This window comes from Mauremys reevesii, linkage group 7 (assembly GCF_016161935.1).
Source record: "Mauremys reevesii isolate NIE-2019 linkage group 7, ASM1616193v1, whole genome shotgun sequence".
In the NCBI taxonomy this organism is placed as follows: domain Eukaryota; kingdom Metazoa; phylum Chordata; order Testudines; family Geoemydidae; genus Mauremys; species Mauremys reevesii.
In genome coordinates, this window is record NC_052629.1 from 125,452,411 (window position 1) to 125,464,553 (window position 12,143).

Sequence of the window (12,143 nt, forward strand, 5' to 3'; positions counted from 1 at the left end):
GAGCGCTGCACCCCAAACCCCAGTTCCCCGCGTGCCGCCCAGCCAGCGCGGCGCCCCGAGCGCTGCGCCCCAAACCCCAGTTCCCCGCGTGCCGCCCCAGCCAGCGCGGCGCCGCGTGCCGCCCCGAGCGCTGCGCCCAAACCCCAGTTCCCCAGCGTGCCGCCCAGCCAGCGTGGCGCCCCGCGTGCCGCCCGAGCGCTGCGCCCCAAACCCCAGTTCCCCCAGCGCGGCGCCCCGCCCCAGCGCTGCGCCCCAAACCCCAGTTCCCCGCGTCCTGACCCCCAGCCCAGTGCCCCTGCGTCCTGCACCCCCAGCCTGGTGCTCCTGTATCCCGGCACCCCAAACCCCAGCGCTCCCTGTGTCCCGCACCCCACCCAGCCCAGTGCCCCCGCATCCTGCACCCCCCTCCCAGCCCGGTGTCCCCATATTCTGGCACCTCCAAACCCCAGCGACCCCTGTGTCCTGCACACACCCCCAGCCCGGCACCCCTGCACCCATATCCCAGAGCTCCTGTATCCCCCTGGCCCCCTGTATCCCGGCACCCCCCGCACTCCCCATATCCCGGCGCCCCCAAACCCCGGCGCCTGCGGCTGGGCGATGAGCGAGCTTAAGGACTGCCCACTGCAGTTCCACGACTTCAAGTCGGTGGATCACCTGAAAGTCTGCCCGCGCTACACTGCCGTGCTGGCCCGCTCCGAGGACGATGGCATTGGCATTGAGGAGCTCGACACGCTGCAGCTGGAGCTGGAGACGCTGCTGTCCTCGGCCAGCCGCAGGCTGCGGGTGCTGGAGGCAGAGACGCAGGTCGGACTCCCTAATTCCTCGGGGCGGCCTGGGGTCCCCGGATGATGGGCATGGGGAGGCCAGGCCACCCAGGGTCACGGCTCAGCGGCAGCTGGAGTCCATCGGTCTTGGTTGCACGGCCCTTTGCCAGGGACCCTTTGGGCCCAGGAGGGAAGTCTCTTCTATGTCCGATGGAAGAGGTACCCCATATCTGCAAAGCTCCCCCCACTTCACACACAGCCCATTTGGGGTCTGCCAATCCATGGTGCCCATGCCAAGAGCTGCTTGGTGGCAGTGCTGACCCAGTGGCAGTGGGGTAGAACCTGCGGGCTTCAAACAAGTCAGCAGTGAAATGGTTAACCTGGTGGGGTTTGATGACTTGTCATTACTCTTCAGAGTGAACACCATACTAGAGTCCCAAGTAATGTCACAAGTTATTGAGGTGGCTGGGCGATGGTTAATGGCCAGGGCCCTGTGCTATTCAGGAGGTCAGACTGCAAGATCTAATGGCCCCATCTGGTCTAAAAGGCCAAGAACGTTTGCCTTTCGGTAACAACTACAGCTGGGTCACTGCTTGTTGCTCTGTGGGTTGGTTCTGACCAGGAGGCCTGTTGGCTTGTTTTCTCTGTGCCTGGAATTGCTCCGTATAGTGGCTAGCCCGTTTTGTTCAACGTGCCATCTTCCCATTGCTGGTTCTTCCCTCCTATGGCAGAAAATGCCGCAGCATAGCCCTGCTTGCTACCAGCCTTGCGAATCTGTCCAGCCTTTTTTCCCTTCCTTCCCTCTCTGGAGGTTGTGCCTCAGTGCTCCCTGCGAGCTGCAGAGGGATGCCAGCCACCAGGGAGAACAGGGCCTGAGGGGAAACGCAGCATGATGGTTGCTAGGGAAAAGGGGAGGGCAGACACGGCTCACCAAGGGCAAGAGTCCTGGGTGGAACCAGACCCTTCCCCTTCCAGTTCTGGGTGCAGCCAGCTGCCTGTCTGGTGTGACACAGGGCCATTCCCTTTCAGATTTTGACAGACTGGCAGGACAAGAAGGGGGACAGGCGGTTCCTGAAGCTGGGCAAAGAGCATGAACTGGGCACCCCAGTTAAACATGGAAAGCCCAAGAAGCAGAAACTAGAGGGGAAGGGTGGTCATGGCACAGGGCCTGGCCCTGGGCGGCCTAAATCCAAGAACCTCCAGCCCAAGATCCAAGAATATGAGTTTCCAGACGACCCAGTTGACATGCCTCGGATCCCCAAAAACGATGCCCCGAACAGGTATGGGGTGTATGTGTGAAGGGACACTGGGAGAGTGGGGTGGAGACAGCTGGGGCAGTGAGCAAAGGGACACTGAGGGGTTCCCAAGGAAAACACTCATTTCCCTGATGCTCTGGGTCAAAACCACCAGCTGCAAAGCTGAATTGGAGCTTGGATGGTGTGAGAGTGAAGTTTGGTCTGGCACTGAACCATCCTAGAGCCCAGAATCCATCTCCTGGGTACAGGAGGAGCCACAGCTCAAGTCAGCAGCCCAGTTCCTGGCTTGGGGTGGCCACCTGCCCCCTTCCTTCTGAGTGCCTGCTTTGCTCTGCCCTGCAGGTTCTGGGCCTCCGTGGAGCCCTACTGTGCTGACCTCACCAGTGAGGAGGTGCGAACCCTGGAGGAGCTGCTCAAACCCCCGGAGGATGAGGCTGAGCACTACAAGGTAGCCCCCCCCCTCCCCCCCGTCCCAGCCCCATGGTATCCTCCTGCTGTCTGGAGTCTGCAGTCCTGTGCCTCGCGGTGGGTGCCGACTCCACTGGGGCAAGGCAGGCAGCAAAGGCCTGTGTTTGTGGGCTGTGTCCTCCCCTCTGATTCCGGACAGTGCCACGGGGCCATGAGAGAGGCCGTGGCTACCTCTTGTCTGTGCTGGGGCAATGCAGGCTGGGTAGGACCAAGCTGAGCTGGAGGCTGTACTCCCATAGGGCCTGTGCTGCTTTGCCCCCGTTCTTGGCAGCAGAGCGGGCCTGGGCTCTCCATGGAATACAGCAACCATTTCAGTTTCATTTCCAGGGCACTAAGTGGCTCAGGCCCTGGGTATCTGAAAGCTCGTCCCCTGCTCCAGTACGTGGGCCTCCCTCTGCTTTTCAGACACAATCAAACTGTCTGCTGCAAAGGGGCAGGAGACAGCAGCTTTCTTGCAGGCCGGCCCCACACCATGGCACTTGCAGCTGTAGGATCTGAATGAGTCTAGACCTCTGCATGCTGCGGGCCACGCCCAAAGCTCCTTCCTGTGCTGGGCCAGGCTCTGGCCCAGCAGGTGGCTTTCAGTGAGAAACCCCCGTTCCCCAGCGGAGGGGAAGGGCAGGGACAGTTCTTAGTCCGTGAGCGCTCAGATCTGGGCCGAAATACCTGCTTTAACAGTGTTCCAAAGAGTGCCTGTCCCAAACACCGAACAATCCCCCCGCTCATTCAGACAGACACACGCTGGTCCCGCTGCTTCAGGCAGGAGATCGGTGGGTCACTAACCCAATTGCTGTTCAGAGTTGGGGTGGGACAGGGCTGCAGAGAGGAGTATGAAAATCCAGACCTTAGCGAAAAGCAGAAGTCTTCTGGCTCAGCTTCCCCAAGTGACACTGGCTGGTACTCACCCGCTGCCCTCCCAGCTCACCCAGCGAGAGCGCCCGTGCACCGGCCCAGCTGCCCCTCTGCCCACGTGACCCTGGCCGATACTCACCCGCTGCCCTCCCAGCACACCCAGCGAGAGCCCCAGGGCACCAACCCAGCTGCCCCTCTGCCCACGTGACACTGACCGGTGCTCACCCTCTGCCCTCCCAGCACACCCAGCGAGAGCCCCAGGGCACCAGCACAGCCACCCCTCTGCCCACGTGACCCTGGCTAGTGCTCACCTGCTGCCCTCCCAGCACACCCAGCGAGACCGCCCAAGCACTGGCCCAGCCACCCCTCTGCCTACGTATGGATGCAGGAGTGACAAATGGAGTCCATAATGCTCCTTGTAGTGTAGGCTGCAGCTGGCACCTGGGTCTGCTTGTGCCCGTCAAGCCAGTGACCTCAGCGCGTGCTGTGCTGTGCTGGGACCTGCAGGGCCGGTGCAACCATTTAGGCGACCTAGGTGGTCGCCTAGGGCACTAGGATTTGGGGGGCAGCATTTTCTTCGGCAGTGACCGTGGCGGCCGGATCTTCGGCCGCCCCGGTCGCCGCCGGCGTTTAGGTGGGGGGAGCGCGGGGAGGGCCCCCTGCAGCAAGTAAGCGGGGTGGGCGGCACACAGGGGAACTCCCCACCCCAGCTCACCCCTGCCCCGCCTCCTCCCCGAGCACACCGTGGCTGCTTCACTTCTCCCACCTCCCAGGCTTGCGGCACCTAAGCTGATTGGCGCCGCAAGCCTGGGAGGTGGGAGAAGTGAAGCAGCGACGGCGTGCTCAGGGAGGAGGCAGAGCAGGGGTGAGCTGGGGCGGGGAGCTGCTGCGGGGGAGGGCGGGGCTCAGGGTGGGGGCTCGGGGACGGGGGAGGGCGCAAGGTGGAAGTTTCGCCTAGGGCGCGAAACATCTTTGCACCGGCCCTGGGGACCTGAACTGCAAGGGACGCTGCCCATGCAGGCTTTGCATCTGACTGGGATCTGTCACACCTGAGCTTCCCAGAGCTGAGGTCAACGGGGAGTTCTCCTTTCTTGTGTGCAAGTGCCAGCCTCTGGCAGAGTCCCCTGCAGCTCCTCCTGTCTGTGCGGTAAAGGGGGCCCAGGGAGAGCTCCGAGCCCGGCCCACGCCCCCGGCCTTGTCAGGGCAGGAGCTGGGACTGCCCTCCTGTGCCCTTCCTCAGGCAGGAATTCTGGAACTCTTGGCATGTGCCCAAGGAGTGGCCCTTCTAGGACATGCATCAGCTCTCTGCAGAGACTCCCAGCAGGGCTTGCCCACAGCCAGCTGGCACTGTGAAGTGCCCGGCACTGCTCATCAGTGTGGGGTGCAGAGGGAGGCAGAAGGCCATGCTCTGCCACGTCTCTGGTGGAAGAGGGGCTGCAGGACTCTGAGCCCAACTCCCTGAGCTCCTGCTCTTGTAGATCCCACCCCTGGGGAAGCATTACTCTCAGCGCTGGGCCCAGGAGGATCTGCTGGAGGAGCAGAAGGATGGTGCCCGGGCAGCAGCTGCTGCTGACAAGAAGAAAGGCATTCTGGGACCGTTAACAGAGCTGGACACAAAAGGTGCCTCTATTCCCCGCCCCCGGGCAGCACCACCATGGAGGGATTGGATGACATGTATTGAGGGGAGGGGGGGGGCAGAGGTTGTCCATGCCCAGCACCGAGGGTTGTGTGTGTGTGTGTGGGGGGGGGGGGGAGGCTGTGCTTTGTCCACGCCTAGTGCCGAGGGACTGGTGTGGGGGTAGGAGTGTGTTCCAGGCTCGCCCATGTGGCTGGAGAGTCCCAGGCCCTGGTGCAGGAGGGTGGGGGACATGCCAGCCTTGCCTGGGGCAGCTGGGGAGTCCCAGAGTGGAGGCTGCTAGGCCCTGTTCTGCTGCAGCTGCCGCTCTGCTCACTGCTTCCTTCTCGCCTGCCTCCCAGATGTGGACGCCCTGCTGAAGAAATCGGAGTCCCAGCAGGAGCAGCCTGAGGACGGCTGCCCGTTTGGGCCTTTGACGCAGCGCCTCCTGCAGGCACTTGTCGAGGTGAGTGAGGCTCCGGGGCGAGCTCGGCTGTCAGATCCCATGGGGCGTGGGTCCCAGCAGCCTGGAACTCATTCTCCCTCTCCACCCCTGCTGCTAGGAGAACATCATCTCGCCCATCGAGGACTCCCCGATCCCAGAGCTGGCGGGCAAAGACTCGGGAGCTGACGGTGCCGGTACTTCGCCCCGCAGCCAGAACAAGCCCTTCAGGTGAGCAGCCCCATGTGGCCAGCCAGGGGGGCTGGCGGCCTGGCCAAGAAGCTCTTCTGCCCGGGAAACTCCTCCTGGGCTTCTGGAAGAGCCTGGTCTGAATGCGCTGAGGTGCCCCTCAGGCCTGGGGTGGGTGCACCGGGTCTGTAAGGGAAGAACTTACGAGCTGCCAGACTGGGTCAGACCAAAGGTCCATCCAGCCCAGTGTCCTGTCTGCCAACAGTGGCCAATGCCAGGTGCCCCAGAGGGAATGAACAGAACAGGGAATCGTCAAGTGATCCATCCCCTGTCGCCCACTCCCAGCTTCAGGCAAACCGAGGCCAGGGACACCCTCTCTGCCCATCCTGGCTAATAGCCATTGATGGTCCTATCCTCCATGAACTTCTCTAATTCTTTTTTGAACCCTGTTATAGTCTTGGCCTTCACAACATCCCCTGGCAAGGAGTTCCACAGACTGACTGTGTGTTGTGTGAAGAAATACTTCCTTTTGTTTGTTTTAAACCCTCTGCCTATTAATTTCATTGGGTGACCCCTGGTTCTTGTTATTTACTCCTTCTGATAACACACTTCACTATTCACTTTCTCCACACCAGTCATGATTTTATAGACCTCTATCATATCCCCCTTTAGTCGCCTCTTTTCCAAGCTGAAAAGTCCCACTGTTATTAATCTCTCCTCATACGGAAGCCATTCCATACCCCTCATCATTTTTGTTGCACTTTTAGGTAATATAGGTAATAATTGGAGATATACCAATCTCCTAGAACTGGAAGGGACCTCGAAAGGTCATTGAGTCCAGCCCCCTGCCTTCACTAGCAGGACCAATTTTTGCCCCAGATCCCTAAGTGGCCTCCTCAAGGATTGAACTCACAACCCTGGGTTTAGCAGGCCAATGCTCAAACCACTGAGCTATCCCTCCCCCCCAATTACCTTTTTATTACCCTAATCATTTTTGTTGCACTTTTCTAAACCTTTTCCAATTCCAATATACTTTTTTGAGATGGGGTGACCACATCTGCACGCAGTATTCAAGATGTGGGCAGACCATGGATTTATATAGAGGCAATACAATATTTTCTGTCTCGTCGATCCCTTTCTTAATTTTATTTATTTAGCATGTGCATAGTTGTCTAGCCATTCCCAACATTCTCTTCGCTTTCTTGGCTGCCACTGCACACTGAGTGGATGTTTTCAGAGAACTATCCACAATGACTCCAAGATCTCTCTCTCGAATGGTAACAGATAATTTAGACCCCATTGTTTTATATGGATAGTTGGGATTATGTTTTCCAATGTGCATTACTTAGTATTTATCAACACTGAATTTCATCTGCCATTTTGTTGTCCAGTCACCCAGTTTTGCGAGAGCCCTTTGTTGCTCTTCGCAGTCTGCCTGGGACTTAACTATCCTGAGTAGTTTTGTATTAGCTGCAAACTTTGCCACCTCGCTGTTTACCCCTTTTTCCAGATCATTTCTGAGTATGTTGACTAGGACAGGCCCAGTACAGAGCCCTGGGGGACACCACTATTTACCTCTCTCCATTCTGAAAACGGACCATTTATTCCTACCCTTTGTTTCCTGTCTTTTAGCCTGTTACCGATCCATGAGAGGATCTTCCCTCTTATCCCATGACTCCTTACTTTGCTTAAGAGCCTTTGGTGAAGGACCTTGTCAAAGGCTTTCTGACAATCTAAGTGTACTGTATCCACTGGATCCCCCTTGTCCACGTGCTCGCTGACCCCTCAGAATTGTAGTAGAAGCAGAGAAAGAAACCTCTCCTCTCGTGTCTAGAGGCGTTGAGGAATTGCTCAGGGAGAAGTTCAAGGGTTAGAGAGCCTGATGTGTTCAGCACCTGAGCAGAACTCTCCTGTCCCCTCTGAGATCCAGCGCACTAGAGCCTAGTGCCTAGCAGGCAGCACCAGAGGAAAGGGAGAGGAATGGGCTCGTGCTCTTGCTGAGTTGGACTTGGAAGCAGCCAGCCTGTGGGTGAGATCTGGGCAGGGAGCCTGGTTAGTTCTCACTGCCTCCTTTGTGGAGTGAGGGCCAGTCCTGCCTGCCCCTTGGCGGAGGGGAGGGCAGGAGCCGGCAGGCTGTGCTGCTGCAGTAGCCGGGATGCTGGGCTGCCGGGGGCTCACAGCAGCTCTCTTCTCTGCCCTTTGCAGCGTCCCCCACACCAAATCCCTGGAGGGGCGGCTCAAAGAGGAGCTGATTGCCCAAGGCCTGCTGGAGTCGGAAGACCGCCCCCCTGAGGACTCGGAGGACGAGGTCCTGGTGGAGCTGCGCAAGAGGCAGGCCGAGCTCAAGGCGCTCAGTGCTCACAACCGGGCCAAGAAGCAGGAGCTGCTCAGGTGGGTGTGGGGCCAGGGGTGCTGGCGGGGGGGCTAGGCTGTGGCTGATGGCTCTGCCTCTCTCCCCAGGCTGGCCAAGGACGAGCTGCACAGGCAGGTTCTGCGGCAGCGGGTGCGCATGGCTGACAATGAGGTCATGGATGCCTTCCGCAAGATCATGGCGGCACGCCAGAAGAAGCGCACGCCCACCAAGAAGGAGAAGGACCAGGCCTGGAAGACCCTGAAGGAGCGTGAGAGCATCCTCAAGCTCCTGGATGGCTAATGGGGAAGTGCCACACCCTGCCCTGTCTCTCCAGACTAGCTGCCCAGCTGAGCTCCCGCTGCCTGCACTGACAGCTCCTTGCTGGGGACAGGGAGGCTCCAACCCTGGGCCTTAGCAGTGACTTCCCCGTCCCTGTCTCAGTGGGGCTGGGCACGGGCTCAGCTCTGCCTTGGGCCAGTCTGGAGGGGTTGCCAGGCCCTGGGGAGGCAGAGCCCCCATGCGTATCTCTGCCTGTGGCTCTGCACCTGGTAGCACCTCCCTGAGCAGCTCTCCGTACTCCCCCTTCTCCCTGGGGTGCTCAGCTTCTCTGCATCTCCCTTCCCTACTATGCTGTGCAAGGGGCGCTCTCCCTTCCCAGCTGCCGGTGGGAGCAGATGGTGGGGTGGGTGTTGCGCAGGGCTGGGGCAGGGCCAAGGGCCCTTCTCCTAGGCCTGTTCTTCGGACCCCCGCTGCAGCCAAGGGCAAGGGAGGGCTCCCTCACCCGTCTGCCTGTAGGCAGCACCCTTTCCTTTCTGGCCCATCTGGCCGTTGATCCAGAGCCCTTGTCTGGCTGCAGGAAAGAGCCACCCATCATCCCCGGGACCGCACAAGCACAGCTGCCTGTCTGGAAGGATCACTGGTCCCTAGAGGGCAGTTCCTGCTGCCTCCCTCCTGGTCCCGTGGGCAAGGGCAGGGGCTGACCAGCCCTGCTAGCGTAGCCCCAGCCTCCAAGGGGCCGAGCTCCCCTGTGCTGGGGAACACAGCATGAAGCCAAGCAGGGAGGCGCTGCCTGGAGAAACCAGCGGCTGGCTTCACCCGTGGTTGGGTGCCCCCCGCAGTGCCCAGTTGTGAGCAGCAGAGGGTGCTGTGGCCCTGGGAACTGCTGCTCCTGCAGCCAGCTGGGCCCTGCTGTTATTCTTGGAAAGCCGTGACAGCCATGACATCAGCCGTGCTGCAGCGGGGGGCTGGAGCAGCTGCAGCCCCCAGTCTCACTGCCTGGGTGGGGGGAGACAGACCTGCTGGACAGTGCATCTCCGTTCCACTTCCAGCTCAGTCCCCAGGTGCGGAGAGAGCTGCCAAAGCAGGGGCCTGTAGCTATGCCCCTGTCCCCCCACCCTGGGCGGGGGGCTGGCCCCTGGGGGAGCGGGGCTAGAAGGCTCTATGGCTGGGGGCTTTCCAGCCCCAGGAGGGGGCAGCCGAAGTGCAGGGGGAAGGTGAGGCCCGAAGGGCAGCCCCTCGCTTTGCCTCAGGCCGGTGCAGCAGTGGGGTCAGAGCATGCCCCTGCTGTACAGGTTACGCCAGGGCAGGTCTGGCAGTGCTGGGTGGGCAGGAAGGTGGTAGCAAATGGAGGGGCAGGGGCTGGATCTCTGCCTCTGTCCAGCCAGTGACTAGCCCCTGGGTGGGGGTGGGCAGCAGGGCCCGCTCCAGGGGCAAGCTCAGCCAGGCCATCTGCCCTGCAGCAGGGAGAGCCCCACTCCACCTGGGGGCCTCTGGGGCCTGTGCGCCCCCTGCAGTCCTGCACTCAGCTGCAGAGGTGCCCTGTGTGAGGCTTGCCTCTCGGGGGGAGGCACAGGCCGTGCCTGGCTGGGAGAGCACCTTAGCCCTGGCTTGTGGAGCTCCTGGCTGTAGGAGCCATCCCCATGGGAGGGCAGGGACACCATGGCTAGGGCTGTGCCACTGGGCAGAACCCAGAGAGATTGAGCTGGGGCCAGGCAGGGTCCTGGGCTCCCCTCTGCTTAGGGGGAGCGGCCTCGCTGCTGAGATTTGAGGCTCGGGGGCGTCTCAGCACTGAGGAGTGGGGTGCCACCGGCTGCTGCAGGGCGGAGCGGTGCTGAGCCTGGCCCCTAGGCAGGGCTCTGCCTGTGAATGACGGCTTTTTCGCTGGTGGGAGAGGGGAGCCAGGTGCTGTGACCGGGGAGGGGGGCGAGGGGGGATTGAGGTGGCTGTGCACCCATCTCATGTCAGTGCCCAGCACCACTGCCCGTGGGTGAGTGCTCTCTGCACAGGCCTGCCAGGGACTGGGGGGTAGGAGAGCAAAGCCCCTCCAAACCTAGCGGCAGCCCACAGGGCGGGGCGGGGGAAAGCTGCTACTTGCCTTGGGAGGGTGGGGGGAGGCGGTTGGAGTCCTAGCACCAGCCGCCTTCTGGGCTTCCCAAATGCAGCTGTCTGCCCCTGGCCTCCCCCAGCCAAGGGTGCACAGGATGGAACCCATCTGCTTTGTTTTCTCTCCAGCCGTTTCTTCACTCACCTCCCTGTTCGCTGGGAGGCTGTGGGCCAGGCTGGGGCTGGTCCTTGGGCCCACTGGTCTGGGGGGTGGCCAGAGGGCCCTTGCACCACTTTCTCTGAAAGCTTGAATGGTTGTACCAGGGCATGAGTGTGGGAGCGGATGAGGTGCCATGGTGCCAGCAGCTCTGGGAGTCCCCTGTTGTTAGTGGCTAAAACCGGAGCAAACCCCCAGCTGATGCTAAGGCAGGAAGGTTTCCTTGTCATTCTGGCTAGGGCGGGAAGTGTGCCAGCTGAAGTGCTGGGACTGGACCGACTAGCTGAAGGGGAACCCCGCAAAGCACTAGGCTGCTGGAATTCTGTGAGCAGCTCAATCATGGAGTGGGACTTCCCGAGGGCCCCAGAAACCCCGGCCTAAGATAGCCAGCATGGCAAAGGTGAGGAAGGCCTGAGGCCATGAGCACGGCCCAGCTGTGGCTACGTGGAGATGCCTGTGTGGCTCACGGACTTTTCTGCGCCTGCCTCGCATCCCACACCCTCTTCCCGAGAGAACAGTTGTAGAGTTGGAAAGTTCCTGGCCCAGGGTTGGGTCCGAGGCTGGGTGTTTAGTGTATTTATTAGTGAGCGAGAAATGTGGCCACTGTTGCAGATGACACCAAATTATTTAAATGAAGATGGTGAAGACTGAGAGGAGCCTACGGGGGTCTGACCCAGCGAGGAGACCAGGCGACCCACTGGCAGATGCCGTTCAGTGCTGACAGACAAATGGACATTGGAAGGAATAAGGCAACCTGCTCACTCACTGTACAGGGCTCTAAATGAACTGTAATGACCCAGGAAAAAGGCCTGGGGGTTCTTGTGCCGGGTCAATGGAAGCTCTGCTCCATGTGCAGCAGCAGGAACAAGCAAATAAAAAGTTGAGATGCACAAGGATGAAAAAGCCTCCTCTGGGTGCTGTGCTCAGTGCTAGTCCCCCCATCTCAGCCAGGACATAGCAGGAATCAAGGGGCTTGGGCAGAGGCAGAGAGAATCATCGGGCTGGAAAGCCCCCAGGCAGAGAGACTGAGAAGCTTGGGCCTGTCTCCATTAGAGAAGAGCCAAGAGGGGAGTGAGAGGGAGCACGTTTAACATGGGGGGGGAAAGACCTTTTAGTCAACCCTCTGCTGTCCAGTGGCGGTGAGTTCTGTAGGCTGTAATTGGGGTCAGGAGGGGAGCATCTGGGAGTATTGGAGAGAAGATCTCATGCAGCCTGAGGACCTAAGGTTACTCCAGTCCTAGGCTCCCTTGGGAGATGGGCCTGGGCCTAGCTGGCTAAGTGTGCCGGGGAGGGAGCTGGGGGCTGTGACGTGCAAGGGGAGAGTGGAGGACACATGGGGCAGGCATGAAGATGGGGCCTGGAGAGAGTTGGGAGAAGTGGAATGGGTTGGCGGGGGGACAGACCTCACAGGGTGAGGGGGTCCCATGGGGTGGCTTGGGGGTGGGGGGACCCATGTGGCAGCTCTGGAGAAAGGGGGCTGTCTCGGGCAGGGGTGTGGGGATCCTGTAGGGTGGCTCTGGAGCAGGGGTCCTGTGTGGGGTATTCTTGTGGGGTGGGTCTGGAGAAGGCTAGGGGTCCTGTGGAGCGGAGGAGGGGGGGTCCCACAGGGTGGCTCTTGAGAAGGGGAGTACTGTGGGGGGGGTCTGGAGAAGTCAGGTCCCTGCG

The 12,143-nt window shown here is 60.6% G+C and overlaps 1 protein-coding gene across 1 annotated transcript; it reads left to right on the top strand.

The window, feature by feature from the left end:
* Positions 1-343: 343 nt before the first annotated feature.
* On the top strand, positions 344-10,761 carry TADA3 (transcriptional adaptor 3). The gene is made up of 8 exons (XM_039482432.1): positions 344-804; positions 1,794-2,044; positions 2,363-2,468; positions 4,819-4,960; positions 5,318-5,421; positions 5,519-5,628; positions 7,792-7,977; positions 8,047-10,761. The coding sequence occupies exons 1-8, from the start codon at positions 598-600 to the stop codon at positions 8,237-8,239; spliced, it is 1,299 nt and encodes a 432-aa protein (XP_039338366.1). The 5' UTR covers positions 344-597; the 3' UTR covers positions 8,240-10,761.
* Positions 10,762-12,143: the final 1,382 nt, after the last annotated feature.

What these genes read in the sequence shown, in the direction of transcription:
- TADA3 (XM_039482432.1), top strand. Translation starts at nt 598, where the DNA reads ATGAGCGAGCTTAAGGACTGCCCACTGCAGTTCCACGACTTCAAGTCG. An exon ending in ATGAGGCTGAGCACTACAAG is followed by an intron (nt 2,469 to 4,818) that starts GTAGCCCCCCCC and finishes CTGCTCTTGTAG; the next exon opens with ATCCCACCCCTGGGGAAGCA. An exon ending in TCCTGCAGGCACTTGTCGAG is followed by an intron (nt 5,422 to 5,518) that starts GTGAGTGAGGCT and finishes CCCTGCTGCTAG; the next exon opens with GAGAACATCATCTCGCCCAT.